The sequence below is a fragment of the Pyxicephalus adspersus genome, chromosome 11 (assembly GCF_032062135.1).
Source record: "Pyxicephalus adspersus chromosome 11, UCB_Pads_2.0, whole genome shotgun sequence".
Classification (NCBI taxonomy): Eukaryota; Metazoa; Chordata; class Amphibia; order Anura; family Pyxicephalidae; genus Pyxicephalus; species Pyxicephalus adspersus.
Window position 1 is genome coordinate 46,937,474 of NC_092868.1, and position 27,789 is coordinate 46,965,262.

General features: G+C 37.6%; 1 protein-coding gene across 2 annotated transcripts in view; it reads right to left on the bottom strand.

The window, feature by feature from the left end:
- The window catches only part of VPS13D (vacuolar protein sorting 13 homolog D), a 135,553-nt gene that overhangs the window by 97,739 nt on the left and 10,025 nt on the right, over positions 1-27,789 (bottom strand). For both annotated transcript variants that reach the window (XM_072426241.1, XM_072426242.1), the window contains exons 4-27: positions 26,302-26,492; positions 25,987-26,067; positions 25,679-25,795; positions 25,464-25,568; positions 24,356-24,526; positions 24,098-24,198; positions 23,825-23,993; positions 22,644-22,745; positions 21,517-21,730; positions 20,684-20,863; positions 20,189-20,319; positions 19,516-19,591; positions 18,067-18,237; positions 17,488-17,618; positions 16,684-16,816; positions 13,494-15,701; positions 12,119-12,270; positions 10,488-11,507; positions 8,374-8,464; positions 6,958-7,084; positions 5,300-5,480; positions 5,025-5,207; positions 851-1,028; positions 154-364 (exon numbers count right to left, since the gene is read on the bottom strand). In XM_072426241.1, the coding sequence (XP_072282342.1) occupies positions 154-364; positions 851-1,028; positions 5,025-5,207; positions 5,300-5,480; positions 6,958-7,084; positions 8,374-8,464; positions 10,488-11,507; positions 12,119-12,270; positions 13,494-15,701; positions 16,684-16,816; positions 17,488-17,618; positions 18,067-18,237; positions 19,516-19,591; positions 20,189-20,319; positions 20,684-20,863; positions 21,517-21,730; positions 22,644-22,745; positions 23,825-23,993; positions 24,098-24,198; positions 24,356-24,526; positions 25,464-25,568; positions 25,679-25,795; positions 25,987-26,067; positions 26,302-26,492 (6,424 nt within the window). The remainder of the gene's footprint in view (positions 1-153; positions 365-850; positions 1,029-5,024; positions 5,208-5,299; positions 5,481-6,957; positions 7,085-8,373; positions 8,465-10,487; positions 11,508-12,118; positions 12,271-13,493; positions 15,702-16,683; positions 16,817-17,487; positions 17,619-18,066; positions 18,238-19,515; positions 19,592-20,188; positions 20,320-20,683; positions 20,864-21,516; positions 21,731-22,643; positions 22,746-23,824; positions 23,994-24,097; positions 24,199-24,355; positions 24,527-25,463; positions 25,569-25,678; positions 25,796-25,986; positions 26,068-26,301; positions 26,493-27,789) is intronic.

Consider the following 27,789-nt stretch of genomic DNA (forward strand, 5'->3'; position numbering starts at 1 on the left):
AAAAAAAAAAAAAAAAACCCTTTTTTTAAGTAAAGTAAAAATTCTGAGTTTAGATACGCTTTTAATTTAAAAGGCAACACAGCTTGATCCATTTATTTCATTCCTAATTACCCTTAAATACTTACAAGTAATTGAATAAAAAATGAAACTTACTTGTCCAGATTTCTCTCTAGCTGAAGCTTCAGTCGACATCGCTCGGTTAAAAGGCTCCCGCCTGTCTGTCTGACAATGTATGATGGGAAGAAGAGAACAGACTGGGATTTCTCCAGGCCTTCAGCAGGGTCTCGGGGAGACCTCTGGGCAGCAAAGATATCCATGTCTTGTAGATCAACCACAATGCAGTCCAACAGACAGATGTGATCTTCTACAGATAGAAACATATGGTTTTAAATGGTTCTAAAAAGCCTTAATATGGACATGTTGGGTGTTAACCTAAAGCCATAGTTTATAGAAACCCTAAGAAAATATGTTCTGATCACCTTGCAGTACTACTTACATACATGAAAACATAGGCACATGGTCACATAATGTTTGATGGCGTTAGTCTATAAATCCAAATTCTGTTTTTTTCTTTAAAAGAGTTTACCTAACCGATTTTATAAGATTTCAAGTGTGGCCTAAAGGAAGCTTGGGGTTGAAGTTATTTTTTATTTATGTATCCAAGGAAGACAATTAGTAAAAATTAATGAATACATCGATAACAAGTTTTATTAAACAATGAAACAAAAGATATTGAAAATTTTAGAGATTTTTTTCAAGCATAAAGCTATCTTCCTTTCAAGTAATCTAACAGAAGAAAACAGAAAACAGTTAGATAGCGTAAAGTGGATGGGGCTCTGTAAATACTCACCAGGGTCTCCGGAACACTCTGTAGTACTTTCCACCTTTGCATCTTTCTTAGACGTTGAGGCCGGGGCCATAAATAAACCTTCAGTGGGTTCACATTCCACACTTGACCTGAGGTCACGCCTCCTACTGGTGACTTTGTGCTCTGGGGTAACGATGGGTGATGAAGTTTTACCCAAACTCTGGTTTAAAGAAAAGACACAGTGTGGACAACTAAGAAATAATAAACCTTGTGCTTCGTTCCTCTACAGCTGAGGTGGAATATATTGCTCGTGTTAGTAAAGAGAAGACCTACCCTACCTTATTTCTAGAGTGACAAATCCCTAAACATAGTACTTCTAATTAATGTTTTCACCCTAGGACAGGAGGCCTGTTATAGGCAGGATCATCAGGATTAAAAATTCTGAAATAGAAATTAATGCATACACCTCATCTAAGGACTGGTAAGCTGCAAGATATTATTACTGTTCTCCAGTGTAGATTCATGTTAAACCAGTGGATCAGTTTTAGTCAGACACTCTAAATTCCCAAACCATTTCCCCAGTTACAAATTATGTTTGTCAGATTACTGACAATTAAAAGATTGATGTACTAAGCACTCCTTGAGCATGCAATAACCAAATCCACCACCAATCAAAACCATGCAGAAGGCAGAATTCATTGATAACCACAAAGCATAAACATGATGCTGCAGTCAGAAAGAGACAGAAAGTCCTCATCTGCAAATATTGCCAAATATGTTTAAATGCTATAGAAAAAAGAATCATGCCTGGCCAATGAACAAACAGTTTTATTTACCTTTCTGGTAAGGTTTCTGCTAAAAGTAAAAACACCCTGCCTGCTGTTTAGCAGTTATGAATTGGAACATGCCTGCAAGTTTACCCAAATGGAGTCATCACTGATAAAATGAGCCTGATTTAATAAGGATTCGCAAGACTTGAAAAGAGACCATTATGGAAGAATATAGAATGGCTCATAACAAAAAGAAACATTTTGTAATATCAGGTAAAGATCTGAGATCCTTGCAGAAGGATTGTAAGCTCTTCGGGTCCTCTTCTCCTCCTGTGTCACTGTCTGTATCTGTCTGTCATTTGTAACCCCTATGCAATGTACAGCGCTGTGTAATATGTTGGCGCTATATAAATCCTGTTTAATAATACTAAATATTAATAAAAAGACAGAAGACATGTAATTATGCTTGGAGGAGCATAATTACCTAGGCTTGGGTCATTGCTACCTACAGATATAACAACTCTCACCCAGTCTGGAGGAAAATGACCACATCCAGCAAACAACTTCACCAGGTCTATAGAAAGCCTTAAAAGGCCCTAAAAGTTGTGACAACAACATAAATTTATCTACTGGACATTGCAAGCTCATATGTGAATACGTGGCTGATAACAAGTAAGCTAATCTTACAAACTGGAAAAAGCTAATCTTACAACTGAAAAAAAGAACTTTGAAATTGTAATGTCCACACAATGACTTTTTTTCTATCATCTTTATAGCTGTCATTAGTTATAAAACCTTTGGTCAGATTACATAACAGCGAATTCTAGAATTTGTTATTGTATAAAGTTTGCTATGTTATATGAAAGCCTCTTGAAATGTTAATTGTTCCTAAGCCGTGCCTTAAAACGGTATCTTTTTTTTTTTCTTGAATTCCTTAAAAAATGCAAAGCACTTTCTGGTAATTAAGTGTGCCAAGGCAATCTTGTGTCTCCAGCCTCATAGTTGTATAGATGCAGTCTAAGATAAAGTGACTGATGCCTCTGGCTGGTGGTGTCTGGGTTTTTTTTGAGTAAGATTTGAAGATGTCACTATTGTGCTGCTTACTGTTCTCTTTGCTGGAGACTAACACATGAAAAAGCAAAATTTTGCCTTTATCAGGATGCCATCTGCACACTGATACACTGTGCAGAACATGTCATGGTAAGTCAGCACAGGTAGTCCCTGAGTTAAGGACATCCGACATAGGGACGCCTCCTATATACAAACGGGGTTGTGCTGGTCGCTTGTGTGCAGGACTGAGGCTTGATGGGGCGAAGTTGGGTAGTTCGCTGCCTGCCCACCACGCTCCCACCCGCCTATCAGCTACTGCTCCTGACAGGACGGAAGCTGGATGGGGTGGAGTGGGGACGGTTCGCTGCCTGCCCACTACGCTCCCAGCCGCCTTGCAGCTACTGCTCCTGACTGGACGGAAGCTGTATAGGGTGGAGTGGGGACGGTTCGCTCCCCACCCACCACGCCCCGCCCCCGCAGCTACTGCTCCTGACTGAACGGAGGCTGGATGGGGCAGAGGGGGGCGTTTTACTGCCTGCCCACCACACAGCCTTGCAGTGAAGGTGACTGTGTGGTGGGAAGGTGGTAAACCGCCCCATTCATTCTCAATAGGGAGCCTGCTTGTACTATACGTACATAGCAAGAAGTTGAGCCTTCCTGCTGTGATAGTGTGTACTGTACAGTGCTGTGGAGAAGAGCTCATCTTCAACCTCTTTACCCTCTTCATCAACTCCATCAAGTTCTACCAACATTGTTTAAGGCTTTACTGTATTTGAAAATGGTTTAGCATTTACTGTGCATGCATAGAATGGTAAAAATAAATAATATGTCGAGACAAACATCTGTCCTAATTGCATTTATTAAAATAATGTACCTGTTCCGACTTACATACAAAATCAACCTAAAAACAAACCTACAGTCCCTATCTCGTAAGTAACCCAGGGAACTACACGCTACAGCTACAGAGACAACAGGCAACACTGGTCACTAGTTCTTTGTTGTCTGCCTGCCTTTTGATTGATGACAGCTTCCAAAGTTCAGCTCCTCATAAACAACAGAAATCACAAAGCAAAAAGGTACTTACATCAGAAGCAATCATATGTTTGTGGAAAAAAAACATATGAGTTTGGAATTAGGAAAGAAGCAATCATTGTAGAGATAACACTGCAGTCCACTCTTATGGAATTTCAGAGTTCAATAAATAAAATGTATGCCATCACATTTTTCTATTTAATGTATGGCTAGTAATTTAGTCTGAGGACACAATATTCCACAGTCTGCAAACTAGTGTTTTGTAAAAGATGAATCCGCAAATTTTATTGCTATCCTGTGCATCCGTTAATTCCATAAGGTCCACAGAAAAACTTGGGGAAACTTTCACCTGAAAGCTATACCTTTAATGAAACTGGATCCTTGTATGAAGATCCATGTAAAATTAAGTCCTTTGGAGCAAATAAAAACAAAGCTTAATTTTATTGTACATTAGCCACATGCCAGTGATAACCAACATATATGATAGAAATGATAGAAATCAGAAATACAACAAGGATGCCAAATACCATGTGGGGTATAACAGCACAAGGTTAACTGAGCAGTAAAAATTGATTTAGGGTGTGTATATTAATTGTGTGCATATTTCCTTTATGATCAGGGCTAGCTAATAAATATACAGACACAATTAAAAAATTATTCTATTGATCTTCACCGTGTGGGCTTGTCCAGTACAGCTGAACATCCTTGCCGGGTGCTATTCCCGATACCAATCATGCCATGGCCCTATTCATTACTGTTTCATTCCGTGAATCCATGATTCACGGTGCTCTGGCCAGCATATTTACTTTGTAAAAGCAAAAGTAAACTGCACATTAAGGAGCAGAATAGATGGTAAGTATTTTATCAGGCAGGTTGCATTTAGAAGGGTAGGGAGGGGGCAAACTTAGAGAAGTTTGATTAAACTTTATTTTTACTAAAAATAAAGTTGTTTTTTTTTAATTTGCTATTCCTATTTTACATTACTTTATTATTTTTTATGAAATAGAATATAAGATAGAATGCTAGAATCATACATGTCTTCTTACCTACTGACGACAGAGGTCAAAACTTCAGCTGAATCATATACACAAGTAAATGCAGAGCAATGACTACCTCATGGGAATCCAAAATTTCAAACACACAAAGCTAGCTCTACGGCAAGCAGCATTTACTTTGTGGTTTCTTTAGAAAACCCTGTGTTATGCATTATATGTTTATTTGTAAAACAAATAATAAATGTATATATACACTGTATTTCTGGTAAAATACTTCTATACATGCAGTACTGTACATTGGGATTTTCATCATTTAGCTATTATAGTCATTTGTATAAAAGAAGAGGCAATCATTTAATAGAATTTTACCTTGTCCTTTAGACAGAATGTTCCTGGTGATCCAGAAAACAAAAATCGGTTCTTGACTTTAAGTTTTCCAAGGTTGGCAACGATCAAGTTGTTTGATTGAGAGCTTTCAGGGATGAGGAGCACTGGCGCTCCAGCTTCAATGTCTAGAAGGATACGAGAGGCTTGTTGTGCCTGGTCTCTGACCTTAATGTACATCAAATGATACAGAAAAATTAGGGTATGGCTCCCGTTATCTCACATCACAACTATCCATTCCGTAACCTCCATTAACCTACCGTTTGCCCCTGAATAGCTGCCCTTTGTCGGCCAAGGACATCCTGTAGTTGAGTGAAGTGCTGGATGAAGGCCACCACTTCAGCCTGGAAGCGCTGGGTATGGACATACTGTACCGAGGCCATCCGCAGGTTTACGCGCATGTCATACTCTCTCTTTAGCAAGGGGTCTGGCGGGCCATACCTTGAGGATACATACAATAAATAATCAGCAACAAAAGCTCACAGGAAAAAAGGAACACAATTTTGACGGTATATGTGATCAGGATGAATAACTAAGTGAATATGTCTTAAGCCACCTTCGCATCTATACATTTCATTCAAAGGTACAGTATTCCTAATGGAGACCCTCCCCATGGTAAGATACACGTCACCAGTTTTCCTTCACTGCTCCTGCTTATCAATGCATGGCAACAGCATGGAAAATGGACCTGCACCTAATGCAGCATAGCCAAATATATTGCATATGTATTGTGGTTTGCTGTAGTGAGGATCCATCAGTATTTGTGCATTAGGTTCTATTTTACATGAAAGGCACTAACATTCTATGAAAAGGATGCCAGGCTTTAGGGTTAAATGAGAGTGTTATTGGGCACTAAAACTTATAGCAAAATTTTAAATAAAGTCAATAACTTTGGTTTGAAAAAACAGAAACCCAAGAGGATTTTCACACCGCCATATGCGGTTTTTCCTTGGCTTCAGGTGGCCGGAGCGACATGCAGCTCCCCATTTACCTGCCCATTTCTTTTATCTTTGGGGTAGTGCTGTATATACACTTTTTGTAATTTGAAGACTGTTCTCTGAGATCTATACAATGTAGATCTTCACCTTGTTTTGGAGTGTGGAATATTATGTCTCTAGGGTCCACTGGGTATACACGGTTCTTGTCTTATTTGGGAAACCTGGAAGATGAAGGCTGCAATGGTATCAGCTCCATCTATATTGGATGGTTTCTTCGTGGGTACAGTCTGAGGAAGCAGCTATGATCACAAAACAAAGCTAAATCTCTTTATGGCAGATGTAATGGGATATTTATGGTCTAATGGTGGATTTCTCTCATAATAATATTGAAAATAAGGATTTTATTCACTATTCATCTGCCATTACACTATCCAACCCTATTTATTGTTGTTTTTGCCTAATGCAAGCTTTCATCTTGATGTATTTTTATATGTGGCTCTAATAAAAGTATTTGGTTTTAACTAATAAACTAAAATTTCATATATGTTAACATCTGGTTTTCCCTAAACCACTTCGTGGGGGTCTTTTGTTATTTCAAACCATTGTATTTGTATATGGAGTAGTAGAATCCATTTACTAAACATTTTAGGCAGCACACCAAATATATACCCTCTCCAATATGCTATAAATATAATGAATAATGGTTAACTTTTTTATCAAAGTTCCCCTGCACCCCTAAACACCTTGGTGCCAGTATGAACAAAGAAGCTGATTGGTGTTTGCTTTGCATGTTGCAGGGTTTCTATACAGACTCAAATATGCCATGCAGACACAAGTAACTGCTATTCAATTCAAGATTCAAATAAACATAATTTCACATATGTACTTTAATGTTGAAGTGAATAACTTATCATATCTCCAGGCAAGACAATGCCCAAACTCCTAATAATATTCTGCATGTACTGCATTATCAAACTTACTTGAAAATTTGGAATATTAGGGCCTCGTCGCCGTGTGTTGTGAAGCGTTCCGTGTAGAGCTCACCATGAGCAGTTAGGTCACTCAGTGACAAGCTGCCGATGCTTCCCTGTAAAGCCAGATCACTTTCTGTGGTATAAGAAAAGACACAGTTAAAGGAAACCTGCGATGTCATGTCATAACACACGGAGATTTATAGCAACACATAGGGGTTAGGTTACTAATGGAGTGGAGACTGTTCACTTAGGAAGTGTATGTTACCGGACTATAGGAAAGAAGGTAAAACTTTGGTAACTTCAATTACCCAATCACATATATAAAATCATCCTTTTTCTGGAACATTACTGGTGTATTGAAGGTGAACACATTTTCATCTTATTTACCAATAACCCAGTCACTTCAATGTGTTTAAATATGCTTTAGGGTCACATATTATCTGCAGAGTTTGCAAACACATGTTAAGGAATAGTGGAGAAAAGTATTCATTACTGGGCATACGCTCCACACTGTGGTTTGCTATTTCTCGTTCTTAGGCCCAATGCACAAGCAAGTCTGGTGCCAATGTTTTCTACAACTGACCGATCCAATTGATTATTGGATTGGAAATAGATTTGTCAGAAGTACAAAAACATTGGACACATTTATATGATACTTTGCCCATTTTTCTCTGATAAAAAGTAATTAGAATTCCAGTCAGATAGCACATACGGAGAAATTTACCTATATACTTTAGTTTGATCTTTATCAATACATCTGATCTATCCATGGCCACTTGGAAACCCCCAAATTGTCACCTGATGATCAATCAGCTATTGATTTCTTCTAGATTCACTTTAGATGCAATAGTTTAACTGGATGTTGGATCAGAAGTGAAAATCAGCAGTCAGAAGAAAAATGTTCCACTTTAAAAATTGGCATCAGGCAGGTCGTTATTGCAGAAAGGGACAGACAATGCCCCTTCTGCAATAACAATTCTTACCTGCCTGATTGCTCCCCAATTGTCAAATGCTCAGCAGCTCAGCGTTTGTTGCCAGGGATACCCCGCAATCCCCGATTCCCTTTTGGGTGCCAGGACTGAATGAACTCTGGCACACATATGTGGGATGTACATCCCAGTTTGGGCAATCAAGATGACCGAAGTTTGGGAAGTGGAAGAAAAGAAGTGTGAAGGTGGCGGCACCTGTGATGGAACAAGGACAGGTAAATATCCCCAGGGTTTAGATCTGCTTTAGGCAAATCGGTGCGTACATACAGAAAAGCACTAGAAAAAAATGCATATAGCTATATATATATATATATATATATATATATATATATATATATATATATATCTGAAATGCAAACTCTATAATATTTAACAACTTTCACTGAAATACTTAAAAATACAGCTCTCTCTACTCTTTTGGTCCCATACTCACCAATATTTTCCAAATGGGCAGTAAGTTTGGATACACTTGCTTTTGCCAATTCACCAGCAGTTTTCTTCAACACCAATGATAAAGAATGCACCTTTTAAAGCAAAAAGTGATAGAAGGTAAAATACGTCTTGTGTGACTCTCATTTTTTTTGGTGAAATATTTACCAAATATATGGTGTATGTGTAATATTTGCTTATTCAGGCTCTCTTTTCAGCATATTTGTGCTTAACTATTATTTTGCATTGTATTTCAAACAAGGATACCCTGTTGATATCTTTCTGTACAGTACTCTTACAGTCACTAATGATGTATAACTCCCATAATGCCACAGACCATTGTTTTTACCTAGGGCAGTAGTCAGCAACCTAAGGCATGTGCCCCATGGAGGATACATCAAAGCCATTTTCAATGGCACCCAGAAGAGTGCCATATCTACATAATTATTAGCTATTTCTCACTAAAGCATAACTGTTGTAAAGCTTGTCAATTATTTACCCTGTAGCGTAGTGAGTTTACCAGGAGGCCTTTGCCTTTAGATCCATATATATGTGGCAACAGTTTTTCCTACATCTAAATAAGGTGTTAAGTCCAACTCAAACTCAACTTACAACTTGTGTGCAGCTAAAATTAACAACATTCAGGTCAGATATAGCACAACTAAGCCTTGAAATACTGTGACAGATATCACACTAAAACTGTCCAGTATACAGTTCAGTACACAATTGGTAAAGATGTATCCTCCATGGTGCCCATGCCTTAGGTTGCTGACTACTGCCCTAGGTAAAAACAATGGTCTGTGGCATTATGGGAGTTATACATCATTAGTGACTGTGAGAGTACTGTACAGAAAGATATCAACAGGGTATCCTTGCTTGAAATACAATGCAAAATAATAGTTAAGCACAAATATGATGAAAAGAGAGCCTGAATAAGCAATTATTACACATTCACTATATATTTGGTAAATATTTCACCAAGATGAACATGTGTTATATGTGTTCCTAAACAATAACTATATTATTTAATACATTTTGGTTGCCATTAGCAACTATGCACGAAAAAATTGGATATAAACTATATGACAGTATATATGGCTGCAGCATGCTACTGGTGCTAGCTCCTGGTGTAGCTCGCTCCTGAATAGCAAGTATTGCTTCAGATTTTAGTGTAAATTTTTTATCAGTGGCTGCAAATGCTCATGATGAAGCAGGAGGTTTTTAAAAAGAAGCAAAAACAAGAGACTTTTCAATACAGGTAGTCCCCGGGTTACATACAAGAAAGGGACTGTAGGTTCCTTCTTAAGTAGAATTTGTATGTTAGTGGGAATATGTACAATATTTTAATGAATGCAATTAGGACAGATTTTTGTCTCAACATATTAGACATAGTGATGCCAGTTACTGTAAAAAATCCTTTATGGAGCCTAGACATTCATTACCTACTGAAGCAAGCTATGCTTTGATATGCAAAAAAAAACAACTGCAGAATTTGTCTTGGTCATTAAAGAGTTACAAGAGCTTGCAGAACAGCAAAAGACTTCTGCAAGTCACGTGAGACACCCCCTATCAAGCCCGCTGTCCTGCACACGAACCAGCAGGGAAGCCCTGTTGGTAACTAGGAGTCATCCGTATGTCAGATGTCCTTAACTCGGAGACTACCTGTAAATAGGACACTGACATTTGTAATATTACATATGAATAGCTAAGTGTGCTGCAACAAATTGAAGCCTATTATAGTACTTCTAAGTTGATAATAAAGCTCCCTTTATTTAACGCCAGTGTGACGGGGTACAGTACTTGCACATGTTAACATATCTTATTTATCACATTAACATGTGGTGCAATAGGAGATTCATTATGATTGGACTGACAATGTATAAAAATGTGGCACTGTTAGTTTTTTAATAAATGTGTTACAATATAGTTGGAACTATATCTTCGTTTTGGTGTATTGTAGCTTATGTGCATTAAGATTTAGAGGGGTGCTATTCAATCTGAATGACACCTAATGTACCAGCGACTGTGTGTTTATGTTACCACAAAAATGTGGACAGCCCAAAGGGTCAGCCCACCTAAGAGAGACATTTCGGTCACAGGGTAGTTTTGTTTTATTACCTTAAGATCCATTTTTGTATTAGTATGTTCTTGTACAGGTATGCTAATGGATGATCTCACTGACTGTCGGTTGTCTGATGTCTCTGGCTTCATGGCATGATTATCAGCTGTTGACCCCACTCCAAAAAAGTCCAAAATTACAACCCAGGTCTGCAGTGTAATTAACACATCAAGACAGTTAAAATCCACATTCACACTCCGATTGATACGTTTGTACTTTGAAGTGAATTCAGGGTGCTTTTTGTCTACCAAAAAAACATTTATGTGAACCAAGGAGTCATCGAAGCTGTCTTTTAGGCATGATGGCTTTGATCTCTCGGATGTTGGAGAAGGTGGTGGAGTTGAGGGGTACTCAGAATCAATATCTTCGCTTTGTTTTCTGCGAGATGTGCTAGTTGGTCTTTGGTATAACTGGAACACGTTTTGTGCTTCTTCCATATGGGTAGGCAGTGATCGTGGCATGTCTGGATATTCAACATGAGACACTGATGGGCATGACTGCGACAAATATTCTTTGTGGGCCAAACTTGATGTTTTTGGAGCTCCACGTGATACCATCAGATTTTTGTATTTTGAGTCAGGATTCTTTTCAAGTAAGTCTTCCATGAGAAGGGAACGTAAGGCTATCTGTATTGCCAGGGTTTGTGGGTGATCTTTATTAAACTCAATGTCAAAGTCTTGAAATTTGAGACTGACTAAGCCTTGAGAGCCAAGCGTGAGATCGCCGCTGAGCTGAATCTGCAATTCTGAGATGCAGAAATTTGCTTGAATTTGAGTAAAAGATTTTGATTCCTGTCTAAAATCTGATTTGTTGGATATGGATCTAAGGTGTGGAGCTTTAAACAAGTGGATTTCTTTTTGTTCAGTTAATACTGCGGAAACATTAGGAGCGGATTTATTAGGGGTTGCTGGACCCGAGGTGCTTGTGCAGGAGTGAGGCAACTTGTTCACATCTCCACTATATACTAAGTTGTCAAGAGTCTGCAAAACTTGCTCATATACATGTTTAGCCAAAACCACCTGCATGAAAAAACATAATTTGTGTTCTGGATGATTTAAAGTTACAACAACATATACAGTATAAGTAACATTCAAAGGAAAATGGGTCTCAAAAATTGTAGTGGTCTTTGAGAAACTAGGTTTAAAGGGATATAGGTATGCAAATCAGACAATGCCAAGCTCTACTTTTTAATCATGATTCTTGCAAAGGGACACTTGTTACAAGAACAAGATAAAAAAATAATGCTGAGACATGCTCCAAAGGGAAAGAGAAGTTTGGGGGACAATTTAGGTTATTAACAAATAATTTTAAAGGAGCAGCAATTACAAAATGTGCTCTTAAATATATGTAATTTTATCTGACAATGCCCGTTGATAAAATACAATATAAAACAAATAGCAAAAAAATGTACGCAGCAGCATGCACAGACTGCTACATTGATCAACAGCATGCCACCTTCTCTCCTGCAGACTCTGTTTTATTGTTGTATTATGGCCTACTACAAATCTGCAAAAAATGACAGACAGGTTTGGGGAACACAATGAAAAACACTAAAACACATCTCCAGTAGATTTAACTCTAAGCAACCCAAAAAGAGTGTCTTTCCCATTTACCTTAATAGCAAACTTACCTGAACGTTATTTACAAAATTTCCCTGAATTTTTAAAATGCTTTCCACCTCTAAAGGGTCTTCAGTGAATGGAAATGTCATCGGGCAGTCTCTTTCTATATTAAACTTCTCCATTTTGAACTGTATGGTAGTGTTGTGTAAAATATGGAAAGCTGGAGAACAGAATACAATATTTTATGATTGCAGGTCATAAAAGGTTAAACCACAACTCTTTATTTTTAAGAACAGCCACACTTTTAACACAGTTTATAAACATATCAAGATAAATCACACAATCCTATAACTTCTTTCGGTGTCCCCAGGCTGCTGGATACGGACTACAGCTACTGTGATAGGAGCTCTTTATCAAAGCAAAGGGCTTATACTTAGGTAGAGCCACTGACTGGCTGATTTAGCCTGAAAACCTGAAAAGTGTTTAAACTCCCCTCCATGCAGCGGTAATCCCGAGTGGGACTTGGGGTGGATTTTACTTACAAAAAATGGAAATCCCGAGTCACACTCGGGGTCGCTTTAACCTAACAAAAAAAACAATTACCTTGCGCCGTCGGCGGTCCCCGCAGGTCCTGGGGACACATCCTTCCTCTTCGATCTCCAGCCACGAAGTGCAGAGACGAACCCCACAGTTTTCTCGATGACATCAGTGAATTCGTTGGTGCGGGCCGGAGGATTGGCGTGAATTTCAAATCATTTTGTATTGGATTCAATACAAAATAGCTGTATTGAGTCCAATACAAAGAAATTTTCATATAATATATATGTATAATTATATTATATATATATATATCATATATGCTACTGAACACTTACATTACATGTTTACCTATTTTTTTAATTTTTAAATATTTTATATAGTTATTATATAGTTTTTATATTTAAAGTTTATTATTAAATTTAATAAATATTGGCATATTTTGGTGAGTTATGCCTAAGAATTATAGCCAAAAATGTAAAAGAAATTTCCATGCAAAAAATAATGTAACACTTTTTGCATGGAGATTTGGACAGAATTAGAACGCTAGGGGGAGATAAAAGAAAATGTAATCCACCATCATGGCTGTGATTGGATTCCAGCAGCAAAGAAGAGCCTAAAGCTATGGATAAATATTGGTCCAAGGGCAACTAAGGTCCTATTTGCGTAGCTCCCCTCAGCCTTCCTACATACAAACATACCAAACAAATGATTTAGGTCCCATAGAGATAATACTTTGTCAGGTTCTGCAAGCATATTAACCAAATTGTGTGATACGAAAAATATTTGCCAATTGCTTGGCAGCAGTCTTTGTACAAAAACAATCTCATAGCATTTAAACAATACCAAAATGGAGTTCCACTTTAATAAAAATATCTACTGAATTAGGTTAAAAATAAAACTCACCTTGATTCTTCTGCAAAGACTCAAAAAAGTCATGGCGGGTAAAATGTGCCTCTTCCTGACTGCTCACACTTGCTGAGCCTGACATGGATCGTGAACATTCAGATTCTGAACGTCGACATTCTTTATGAGCAAGGACACTGCTGTTCAATGAGTAGAGCTTTATATCTTTGATCTCAACCTGAAGTCGGTCACTACTTGAGTGATCCTCATCCGACACAAAGTTCTGAATAAATATTTGACCTAGGTGTCCAACAAGAAGTTCTGTACTACCAGGAGTACGGGGAACTGAAACAACTGGAGATTCTATATTAATATTTAAAATGAGTTTTACTGTATCTGTTTTGGCACTGGCTGGACAAAAACCATCGTATTCATCTGCTTCATACTGTATGGAGTCCCGATGTTTACGTGGAGTTTCAAACAATGACACCATCTCGCTGTATTCTGCAGTTTTGGTGGCCAGCACAGAGGAAACTTTTGAGGCTGCAGTCTTCAGCATGTTACGGAAGTTATCTTCCAGCTCATCCATTGATAAAGTCAACTCTTTTAAAAACTTGGCTGAATGGTTATAATGTAAAGATGCCATTTTAAGATTAAGGGAAAATTCTTCTTTGGATTTTTCTACAAAAGTAAAACTCAAAGCTTCCATTAAACTATATTGGGAGTCTCTTTTAGCAAACATGGTTTCAAAAACTTCAGAATCACATCCTAGACCTTCATAAGCAGCTGTGTTGCCTATACTGATCACATATTGGTTTTTCGAAGGATCCTGGGCAAGGTCCATAAGTTGGAGACAACCAAGTGAGCCATTGACATCAAACCTACTCCCTAACGCTACATTCACCTTAGTACCACCAATGCTAGCTGTAGCAATCTTTTTCCCATTACTTCTACCATCTGGGGTATTAACTGTCCTAAATAGCAGGATATTTAACCTGTGAATGTCAATTGCCACTTGTGTGTTCTGTTCATACGTTGACTGAAAAAATTCTTGCTCTGTAAAGTCATTTTTTAAACTGGCCTTCAGAGGCTGAGGGCTAGCCTCATCATTCTCTCTTGGGAAAGATTTCTGAAGAAAACCAATAAGTTCTACCATGGTTTCTGGATTAAGGATGATGTCCAAATTGTTGACCTGGACAGTCATTACTTGTAGAGAACTGTCCAAGTTCATTGAAGGACATTCAGAGCTCACAAACTGATATTCAAGTCGGATGAGAGATTCCTGATCTTTTAGGCTCATGTTTTCCAAGGAAGTACAATTATTTTTAAATGTGAATGTACCGGATGGAGAAAGGTCATTGTCAGATACTGGTGACTGTGCTCTGCTGTCACGAAGACTTCCAGTTGGTGCATCCAAACAAAGATTCTTGTGTGAAGCCATCAGAAGATCAAAGTCAGAACCATAAGTCTGCATGGTGTCCACCATAAGTAGACCATGAACAGTCAGAGCAACTTCTACATCGTAAGGTCGTTTAACAAAATGGGCATTACAGCCAAACACTTTGAGAAGAGAAATGTAACGGCCACAGCTTTCGACACCAAGTTGCATATAGTTAATTTTAAATTCAGCTAGGAGAAGCTTGGACTCTACAAGAACCTCACGAGTATGCTGTTCCAGGGTGATGATGCTTTGAGTCAAATTCATCACAGAATCCTTCATCCTTCCATTGTTTTCGGTATCCATGAATATTTTCTCTTTCCGAAGAAGCATTGTATCAGACGTCTTGCTTTCAGAGTTGGCCAAGCTTGTGAAACACTTTCTCAAAGCAAAGATCTTATCTTCATTGATATGAATTTTTAAATCTGGCAACGTCCCAGAAAGCATTGCACCGGGGTACTGAGGATCAGATGTGTAAATTAATCTACGTTCCAACTGTAGGTGCACATTAAACTTTTCTACAACATGAGTTGGGCCAACTTCATTATCTTGTAGATGCTTCCAGTTGTCATTTACATGTCCAACCATGATCTGCAAATCTTTAAAAGACAACAAATATTTCTCATACATTTTATTGCTCAGCAGGTAGGCTTCTAGCTGCTCTTCACTCAACTCAGTCCCACTGTAACTAGCTGTTTCAGACCCAGATTTTGTCTCAGCTTCAGGTGGGGGACTGCTTGTTGGTGTTGCTAAAGGGGTTTTGTATTCTTCATCACTTAAATCATTTGTTTCTGCAGATAAATGATCTATGACCTTTCTTTTTCCTTGATCTGTTGAGAAAATAAAAAAACAAATATGGTTACATTTTCTCTATATTTAAAAGTGTGACAAAACATTGTGCAGGGTGCCATGTGGAACAAAATCAGTTAAACTGATACCAATGATCTGTTTGCCTGTCTGTAGGGGTGACATTCTTTCCACTGGCCAGCAATGTAACAGTCACTGCTACTCACAACAACACTAATTTACTGTGAGCTATGGATATAATATTATTAGTAGGTAGTTCCCTTAAGACCTGAAAGTTATTTGAAAGGTTCCCCCGTGTTAAAAAGAGAAATACTGCTTTAAATAATTCTTCAGATCATACGTTTTATATATGCAATACTATCAAGTAATGATATCTGGCTTTTGTATTACTCAGACCTGCCTATCATGCAAAAGAGACGGAGCTACTTATGAATAATGCACATTTAAATTTTTCTGAATCCAAAGGACTGGTAGGGCTATGTGGTAGATGTGGACACTAAGTGTTTTCATACAGAAAAAGATTTATTTCTCTGAAACTAGAGAGAGATTGTTTTAGAGGGAGAAATATAAATACTGTTTCTTCGAGTTCTCAGAATCAAACACATTCTTTGCATTTCTTACAGTTTACTGGGCTAGCCTAAAACTGGCTGTGTGGGATCAGCAAAGAACATGAAGGAGTGGCAAGGATGTGTTCTTTTATACAACACATTTTGTAAAAATGTGTAATTGTGACGTACTGTAACAACACTTTACTGATATTTGATGAACACACATATTTTAAGGGATGCCAGAACACTTTTCCTTTTACAGCTTCCACACAGGACATTTACAGATTTTCGATCCTATATTATTATTATTAAACAGGATTTAAATAGCGCCAACATATTATGCAACGCTGTACACTAAATAGGGGTTGCAAATGACAGAATTATACAGACAGTGATACAGGAGAGCTTACAATCTAGTAGCTCACAAGACACGTAAGCAGACACAAATGATTCATACCATGAGAGTTGGTAAGCAGGATTCTTCCAAGATCAACCACCACTAAAACCGGATCCTGACATACAAAATCATCTGGAAAGATCACCTGGGGAGCAGAGATATCAAGGCGTATTGTCCAGCGCCTACTGTTCTCCTGCACAGAGGAAAAAGAGAGCCTATTAATAAATCAGTATATATTAAGTCTGTTTGCTATTTTAACTGTGCAGATTCTGTATTTAAGATGCATCATCCATTGTGAATATAATCTGATACCCATTGAGCTCTATATATAAATATACACAGTTAGTTCCATAAATATTTGGACAGAGACAACTTGAGAAATCAACTCCAGACCTTTTATCTGCTTAATTGGTAATGACATAACAAAGGACGTGCCCACACCAGCCCATGAAAGAGCCTTTGAGTCAATTGTCCAATATACTTTTGAGCCCCTGAAATGAAGTGATTGTGTTAAAAAAAGTCTTTTTTTATGCAATCTTTTTGCTCAACCCACTGAATTAAAGCTGAAAGTCTATAGTTCAATTGCATCTGAGTTGTTTCATTTAGAATTAATTGTGGTAATGTACAGAACCAAAATTGGAAAAAGTTGTCTCCGTCCAAATATATATGGACCTAACTGTATATATGTGTGAAGGGATATGTGTGCATTTATCCCTAGGAACCAATTAGATGACACTGGTTAACACAAAGATGAATCCCCCTTATTACTTAATTACTTTTGGCATAAGACCTTCTGATCAGGTCAGTATTTAACTTTTTGCAAACTTTAAATTTCCAATTGTCAGCACTCCCAAACAAACTCACAATAAATTCTCCAACCAGTAACCGGTCGATTGTTTGCCGGATTTCAGCTTTCGTCTGCATTTTTAGTTTATTGTACTGTCTTCTAGCAGTTTCCGCCACTCTTAGCTCTAGCTCTGACTGGTACCCAAAGCCTGCATTAGGAAGAAGAAAAAATTGTATTTGTCTTAAGAAGTGCATGAAAACTCAGGAAATGCAGAACACAAAGCAAGAACCTGACAAAAAAGACTATACTAAACTGGATCCACATTCAGTAACTCATGGGCATGGGAAAATAGGGTAAAATTTAAAACAGGTAATGTAAACCACCATACTTTGCAATGTCACCCTGCAGCCTGCAATTTACAGCATATTTACATGCTCATAAAATGGTGGCAGGGCCAGTCAAAACATAGGCCACATTACTATGTCTTCATTTATTTTAATTGTCTAAAGTTTTATTATTTTTTTTATAGAAGCTAGGCAGACAAGGTAAAGCCATATGGTTGTTTTTCAGATGAACCATTTCGTGTCTGCTAGTCAGTGTTAGTTTTTGAAGATGCAGCAGTTGATGTGACAGTTTGAAAAGACATTAAACCTTACCTGAACTGTGAACTTTCCCTTTGTAAAAAAAGTCTGCCACTTTAGTTATTGCTTGTGGATTGTAGATGATATTTAGAGGTCTTGTGCTGACTTCAAGTCGCCTCTCAAACACACTGTGCAGTGGATTTTTTTCATACAGCATTTTAAATACAGGATTATCCCCAGTAGTGGCTGTAAAACAAATAATAAATCACATTAACACACAATAAACTCTCCAACCAGCAACTGGTCGATTGTTTGCCAGATTTCAGCTTTAGTTGGCATTTTTAGTTTACCATAGAACAATTCACATAATTATCTGCAACCCTATATGCTATCTTGAGATTGTTACCTGTAGTTAGATAAATTACTTTACATATCCAACCCTTTGGCCAGTGTCATTGGGCCTGCTTTATTAAAGCTCTCCAGGACTAGAGAGGATACACTTTCATCAGTGAAGCTGGATGTCCATGAATGGATTTCTTCAAAGTTATTTGGTATTTGCTAGCAAATGTTTTGAATCCTGAACCAGATGGATTCCAGGTTTGCTGGATCACCCAGCTTCACAGATGAAAGTGTATCCTCTCCAGTCTTAGAGAGCTTAAATAAATTAGACCCATTGTAAAAAAATATATTTTAACTGTCAGTGGTTTTAGTTTTTTTTAGGACAAAGATTACAGCCTCTGACAGGTCTATTGCTGTCTATATTCCTGTGATTTGCTGAATAGACAAGAGAGAAAGTCTGTCCTAGAGACACAAAAAAAATTTGAACCACATTTTAGTATACAGGTAGTCCACAAGGAAAGGACATCCGACATACGGATGATTCCTAGATACGAACAGGGCTTACTTGCTCACTCACGTGCAGGACGGAGGCTTGATGGGGGGGGGTAGGGGGTGGTTCGCATGACTTGCAGAAGAAATTATTTAGTTGTAACTCTTTAATGACCAAGACAAACTTTGCAGTTTTTTCTTTTTGCATATCAAAGCACAGCACACATATCAAAGTTAACGATTGTCTAGGTTCCATAAAGTATTTTTTTTGCTTTGTTTGAGATTAACTCACAGTGAGGATTTTATACAGTAACTGACACCACGCTGCCTTATAATATGTTGAGACAAACATCTGTCCTAATTGCATTTATTAAAATAATGTACCTGTTCCAACTTACACACAAAGTCAACTTAAGAACAAACCTTTTGGAACTTAAAATATTGTTTTTATTTCTGTGTCTGCCTTCCTTTTTAAGAGATTACAATTTCTCCCCTTTCTTGTTCTTGCAATAATATCACAGGAATTGAGTGTAATGCTCTGCCAATGAAGTATCAGACAGAAAAATAATCTGACAATTTGAAATTTTTTTCACTCTATATGTAAAACTGGATGCAGCTCAGCTTTATTTAGTTTATTTAAAACTTTGTTTTGAAACAGACATTTTAAGGACAAAGGGGAACAAATAGGGAACTTACAGATACTTGGACTGAGGAAGTCGGCCGGTCCCGTGTGTACAGTAGATGGTTGGGATAAACACGACACTTCTTTTTGCTGAAAAAAAAAAAGAAGAAATGAGAAAAGTAAATACACTAAATGTGGAAGAATGAAATCAGCAAGTGTTCAGTTCAATCAAGAATCAGTTTCTAAAAAGAGAAGATGTCTGGATAATAAAGAGACTATGTAATAATATTTTAGATTGATGGTTTAATGTTTCTTTGCTCTGGCACCCCTGTATGAAGAACATTTGGCCTTAAGCAGTTCAAAGTACCTCCTATCTTCTCGCTGTCACCAACTTTTTTGGAAAAAAAAAAATCCATCATCCAAGGTAGATTTACCCAAACAATAACTAATTTTTCAGTTTATTAGTAAAGCTGGCTGATCCAAAAAACCTGGAATGGATTTCCTAAAAGTAATTTGCTATTTGTTGGCAAATGTTTTCAATCCTGGACAAGATCCATGCCAGGTTTGCTGGATCACCCAGCTTCACTGATGAAAGTGTCTTTTCTCCAGCCTTGAAAGGGCTTTAATAAATCAGGCCCCCTATTTATGGAAATATTTTACAAGACATTTCATCAGTTAAATCTTCTAACTGCCATGTCAAAAATAAAATATACATGGAAAGGGACAAACAAACACCAAGTTACCTACAGCATTAGGGTAGACAAGGTTAGGAAATATGGTCCCATGTGTAGCCAAGTCTCGGAGGAATAATCCACCCAGCTGAACCATTAAAAAGGAAGAATCTCTCCGCGGCAAAGACTCTACCCTGACTTTCATCCCTGAAATGATAATAGTAGAATAATTAATTATAAATTATACAAGTGTACAACTGTATAACTCATGCAAGTGTACCATCTGAAGACGTAAGGCTTTTTTTTTTTGTGAATAAAGTCTCCAGCCTGAATGTGATCACTATGCCAAACTGATTCCTGATCATTAGTGAAGGAAGACGTCAGCTGACAGCCTGATCCCACAAGCACCGCAATGTCAGCTGTCAAAAATGACAATGCCAGCTGTTCAAAAGAAGTAGAATACTTACTCAGTAGAATACTTACTCTCAGCATGAAGAATTATTTACGAGAACATTAATATACAAATAGCAGGTGGTAATGGATTAGGAAACAATGTAATAGGATTGCTTACCTGAGAATTCCAGCTGAATAAAGGCAGTTTCCCTCAAGGGGGCACTGTTCTTCTCCTTGTGTAGGAGAGTAATGGTGCCACCTTCTAGTTGAAAGTTAAGTTTTGCAAACATGTGATCTCTTTTTGTAAACGTGTTTAAGTTTGCAGGGTCAGAAGTGGGGTCAAAAAGGTCATCAGCTTCTGAAGAAAAAATAATAGATGTGTTAATAATAAATTTATCATTTATGTTTAATAGAGCAAATGTTAAATTATGTCACCAGACCCAACTAATTTCTGATATGGGGGAGAAGATCTATAAGGTACAGCAAACACTTTCAGCCAATGGAACTTGGAAAAAAACATCTAGTCACGTTTAAGAACCTTGTTTGTTGGCTATTTTGACACTGAGAAAATTATTTGGTCACTATGCACTATCCATAAACATCAACATGCAGACACAGGCAACCAGTATTTAAATGTGGAGTTTGCATAAGTTTTTCTAGGCATTTTCCTTTTAAGAAGAGCCATGGTTGTCATCCGGGCTGCACTTAAACATAATAATGGCAACCTCATCCATCCAGGGGAGTAAAAGCCTTATCCATAGGAATGAAAGAGGTTGCAGTTGACATGTATGCTAAGGGCAGGGCATAACCAGGCAAGGACTTTTTATGTTATAGGGGTTAAAGGGTGGTGATAATGGAAATTCTCCAAAGTTGGGCTGAAGATAAAAGTATAATATATTGAAACAAGGGTTACAACTGAGGGTGAAAAACCTTAAATGTAGCTATACTGGATGAACATTTGTAACATGTCAACATTTCACCATAAAACAAAAAAAAAAAAAAATAACCAACCCAGGATATCTTCTGGGTCCCAGGACTTTTGTTCTTGTTGCTGTTCTTGTGACAACCTCTCAATATCTTCTCTAGCTTCCTGTGGATTTCCATACCAACCTCCCCATCCTGGAAACCAGGACTGGAGGTATTGCAGCATTCCACTGCTTTGGCTGCGAGTTGGAGTGGATGTAGGGGAACTACCAACTGAATCCGCCTTAGGCTCTCTAACACTCTGTATGAACACAAAGATGTTGTTTAAGTCTTCATGCGCTTAATTACAGAATAGAATTAATTAAAGCAATAAAAATAGAAGCTGAGTGCTATAGTAAACAGATCTCCATTCAAAATAATCAAATATTTAGGTGTTAACAATCTGCCTATTCGCTGAACACCCCCTAACATTCTTACTTGATTTTCGATAGAAAATAAAAATTAAATTGTACATTTTTTTTTTTTTTTTTTTGCCAAAAGATAGATCAAATAATGTAGAATAAAAGTAGGCAGAACGGTGGCTCAGAGGTACGTGCTCTGGCCTTTGCAAAGCTAGGTCCCAGGTTCGAATCTCGGCATTGAGTTTGCAGGTTCTCCCCATGTTTGTGTGGGTTTCCTCCGGGTACTCCGGTTTCCTCCCACATCCCGAAAACATGTTGTTAGTTTAATCAGTTTCCCCCCAAAACTTACCTTAGACTGTATTAAAGACATATGACTGAGGTAGGGACATTAGATTGTGAGCCCTTTGAGGGACAGCTAGTGACATGACTATGGACTTTGTACAGGGCTGCATAATATGATGGCGCTATATAAATACGGTGTAATAAATAATATCAATAAGCCTAGGTAAAGACTTAGTCACTCAGTAATGGCTTAGTCACTTATAGCTAAATAAAGAATCAACAGAAGGACTGAAATACTAACCGGTGTCTTTCCAATGCAGCTCACATAACCGAAAGTAAAACAGACCATCTGCACTTTACCATGGAAAAATGTCTTGGCTTTTGTCCATATGTTCAACCAGGACTAAAGGAAGTTCTGGTAAAACACATATAGAGCGCAGGATACACAGTGTGAAAACAAAATGCTGCAGACATCCCAATCAGTTTCCAGCAGTGATGAAAGATCAAATTATCAAAGTGAATTTTACTGACCTCTGCCAGCTCTTGTTGCCTTCTGAAGCGGTCATGGACTTGCTGCTGTAAAATTTTCAGTTCTTCAAAACTTTGCTCTTCCTCAATCCGATCCAGCTCAGCCTAAAAGTAGTATTTTGGAAAATATCAGACAAATAAATTAGCACAATGCCTAGAGACAGAATATTGCATTCTATGTTAGTTTATTAGGTGTAGTTCTAATATATTGAAAAGAGCCCATCAATAAAACTTACACAACATAAATTGTTTGGACATTAGTATTATAAAATTACATTATTTTGAAAGTAGACTTCAGTTTTTCAAAAGAAAAGGGGTATGAACCATTTCAACATAAATGGCCAAAACAATTATCTCTGCCAACAGATTTAGATGTAGATCCCTGACCTGCAGTGACTGTTTCCACTACAAATCATAGATCGTCCCAGAAAACTAAACCTGGCAAAAAAAAAAAATTTGGCTCGTAATTTCCATCCACAAAAAGTGTGTCACCATGTTATGCTTGTACCAATGATGCCCTTCATACAGCTCCAGGTATGCTTCCATCTTCACATTGGGGTATTCTGTATTAAACCATTTCAGTGCTCAACCCAGAATTTTTTTAAAGCTGGGTGAGAAGAAATTGTAGGCGGTGGCAGCCCCTGTATTGTGACACAAATCATTAGTAACCACCCAAAAACAGTTGGGTGGTTGCTGAAAAGTGCTGGGTGGTGCACCCAGCTAAAAGGGGCTGGGGAGAACACTGCACTTTATAGAAGCCATGGTTCTGTTTTTTTCACCTCTGGCTCACCTCTCTGTCACATACTTTGTTTTCTGTCAGCCACAGAAGTGTAAATGAAATCAGAGGAACTACAAGGTGTTTATAGATAAAATTGCGGGATGCAGTATATTCAAAAATGCAAACACAACACAATCCCAACACAGTAAAAAACAAAAAAGAAATGTCTTTCCAGATGCAGATTATTAAAAAAAAGTATTTTGCAATGCAAACAGGAATGTGTATGTGTTTAGTACAACAGTCTCAATGAGACCTAAAGCAAAATTAATGAAATACTTTCAATGGGATGCTTAAAAAATCAAAGGAAAGCAAATAGGAGATGTTCATTTTTATGGTTCACATAAACCTTTATGAATTTGTGGAAACATCCTTTTGCAATTATACAAGAACATACGAGATTTAGTACCTCATCCTCAGCCATTAATGGTATTCCCTTCAGGCGACTGTAGTGTTTATCACAGTAAAACACAGCATCCCGAGCTCGGTGGAGGAGAAAGTCCAGGTTCAGTCTGCGTCTCTGCTCTCGGATCTCAGACAAGTTTGTGTTTAGTGCAAAAAGCCACCATTCTTTACAGCTGCCATGTTGATTTGAAAACAAGAGCGTCATGTATTCACAACTTTTATACAATATTCTACTGTACCATGTAAAAAAATTATTTGTTCCCTTTGCGAGTCTTACTTTTTTGATACTGGGACCTTCGGTCTCCATTTCCTGAATTTCATCTGTTGTTCCTTCCTGTCAAATTCATCAACAAACTCCACAATTTGTTGATACTGTGCCTAGATGAAAAAAGCCTTATTAAACTGTTGTTGAACTTTTTCCGGAGAACACAAAAATAAATAACGGTGGCCTCAGCAGTCACCTTAACACTAACTATACACTATGGTGGGTGTAAACCATGATGGGATGTCAGGTAAGGATTATTTATTGCCCTACCTGAGACAAAGTGAGTGGTATAGTTTTCAGACATATATCACACTCTATCCGTGACTGTTGTCTGGACCTCAAAGGTTCTTTAGAGCAGTTTCTCTTCAACAGAGCCGATGTGCATACTGGTTCCAGAATGTACTGGTGCTCGCGGCTTTCCATGCTTTTATCCATGGCTTCCTAAAAAACACAGACAACGTAATGGTATTTAAAGAGTGACCACAACTTTACAAGCGTGTAGTTGGTGGAAATTGTTTTAAATACTGCCACAAAACATTCTAACCAGTTTATGTTCAAATCCAAGCTAGGTGACCATCTGAAGTTTGTATGTTCTGCTATGTTCATGCAAGTTTCCTCCCACATCTCAAAAACAGGTTAATTTATTATCTTCCTTTAAAAAACTTGCCGCAGACTACATTAGGGACATTAGGCTATAATTATAGTGGAGGTTTAAGAATGTGAGCTTCTCCTAATGACATGACTATTGAGTCTGTAAATTTCTACCTAATATATCAGTGCTATATTATTAAAATTAACCTCTATTTATATAGCACAAACATATTGCGCAGTGCTTTAAATAGGAGTTGCCAATGACAGACAGAGACAGCAGGAGGGAAGGACCCTGCCGAGAGAAGCTTACAATTTGAATGCATTATAATAAATTTTATTGACACACTATCACACAAATTGTCTTCCTTCAAATGCTATATCATTTTCCTACTGCAGGCATTTTAGAGTGCCTCCTATGCTATCTTATAGACATGTGCATTTACGTTATGTTATCTGTAGACTGCAACATTAGGACTGGATTAGATATCAAAGAGATTCTAATAGGAGCCACATAATATCAGTAAGAGTCTCAAAGAGCCTTTTCCAGTACTAAAAAAAAAAAAATTCCCTAGGGAGCTGGGCTAAGTAAACTCCATACATACCTCCATGGTACATTTGTAAATTTGCCCAAAATCAATTAATAGTCCATTATTGTTTTTGGGCAAATTTACAAATGTACCATGGAGGTATGTATGGAGTTAACTTAGCCCAGCTCCCTAGGGAATTTTTTTTTTAGTACTGGGTTTAGTATGGGTTCCCGTTTGAAGACAAACTGACTCCCGCTTACCTGTAGCTCCCCTGGAGGTAGGTCACCCAATAAAGTGCTATTAACATCCCAGTAAATACTGAAGTCTTCAACTTCCAGTTGTTTCTTCCTCATTAATTTCTCTACCTAAATAATAAAGAGATTGTAGTAAACAGTGATGATGGCAATTAGGTAAATTGCTTCATAACAAATGATTAAAAATCAGATCAGAAAATAGTGCTACTTCATTTACTTACTGGCTCATGAGTAGCATTTTGGACAGACACATTTTTAATGCAGACTCCAAATGCAAATGGATGTGATGGATCAGTAACCCCATCCTCAAACCTCATGTGAACATCCTGAATTTTCAGCTGCAGCAAATCAGAAGAATGGAAAAAAAACATCAATAATCATAAAGTGATTTTATTGCCATTTGTGAGAAATTTTCCATGACATAGTTAAGGATGATGGATACATCAAAACCCAGACTGCTGAGAATTTATATGTATAGTGTGCATTTTAGAAAGGGCATACTCAGTTTCTGAAATGTAATTTTACTTACTTCAATATTGTCCACAATTCTGGTCACAATAGAGGCCGTGACAGTATACCAGTACGACTCTCCTTTCTGTTCTTGTTCGCTCTACAGGAAAAATTGAGAGATCATTTCACAAAAATGTAATGAATGTCTGTTTAGCATTACTATTAGTACATTCATATTAGGTTTGATGATGGCTGAGAAATTCTTTCCAGATTTATATTGACAGTTTTATTCTAATGAGAAGATCTCACAGTCACAGAGACCCTTTCAATGGTACATTGTTAGGGGTAATTTCTGCATATTTAGAGTTCAACAGTAGCAGAGAAGTTCACATACCTTCCATTTGTCCTCAAGCGCTTTCAGCAGGGATTTTTTGCGAACTTTCTCCAACAACTTCTCTTTGAGTTCATCAAATTCTTCCTGTATGTCGGGGGATCCAATTAAATGAAGCTTGGAAATTGATATCACCCATGGATCCAAGTGTGGACGGTAAAAGGGGATTTGGATCCTTATTTTGCCAATAAAACCTACAAGAAGGAAAGTATGGAGAAAACTGGAAGTTGAGAGTAAAACCAGCAAACCATACTCAGTATTAAATTTAGAAAACTTTATTTTAAAGTATTCCTTTAGCATGGGTAAAATACATTGGGCCTATACTCTCATTTAACATTAATTCTTCATTTTTTTTCTTAAAAAAGTATTCTCCTGCTTTATATGCAGTGCTGGTGGATCAGAAGTCGGTATCACAACTAGGAGGGGTTCCTGGACTTTTTTTCTAAGGCAGGCAAGCTATTGTTACATCACTAACTTTAATTGTTGCTATAGCAGCTTAGCAGCATGCATACAGTAAAGTTACTGCAGACTGGCAGCCACCAAAGTAGTAAATCATAATTCCACTTGTTGACCTCTTGGAGGTACCAGAGCACCCATGAAGCTTAGGTAACACATTATGAGATGTAGGAGGAATATTACCTATACCAAAATGAAAACTTTTTATGGGGATCCACTGACACTCTGAGGACTTCAAATGGCAAAGTAAAGGCAACTATGAATACAGGTTTATTGGTGCTTATATGCTCTGGCTAAAGTTTGCAACAAATAGAAAGGGTAGGCTACTTGCTTGACAACTTTAAGATATCATAGCATCACATATGTTATAAATGAGCAAAGGCAAAAGGAAAGTGAGGGCTATAAATATGGTAGGTTTATTGAATGTTCTAGTAGAGCCAACACATTTTGAGAATTTAGGATAATATAGACATATTTTGTATCAATTATCAATTTTATCAACATACAATTCATGAATAATATATATACATATACACAGATTTATTCTAACAGTTAAAATGGGCATTAAGAGATACAATAAGACAAAAATTACCAAATATTAAATGCTTATCTACAAATAATGAAGGGGGGGGGGTCACCATTCAGAATGTGTGGCTCAGCCCCTAAATAATAGAAAAAGAAAATCAAGATTTACCTACCCAGTGTTCTAAAGCAGTCCATACACTGTTAGATGTTAGTTTGTTGAGGTAAAATATCAAAAGCTCACAGATCCTGATCCCTTACTTCCATAATTGCAATGCTTCTCAATCAGGTTTCCCATAGAACCCAGGGATCATCCAGAGGTTGCTAGGGGTTCCATTGAGGCATAAGCAATCTGGACCTCGCAGGCCAGTAATAATCCTTTAGGTTATCTGTAACGGTGACATTCTTCCCACCAGCCAGCAATGTAGGAGATATTCTACCTACTGACCACTATGCTAATATAATGAGAGCTGTGCCTACAGTAGTTAGAGAAGGGGTTCTGTAAGAACATTA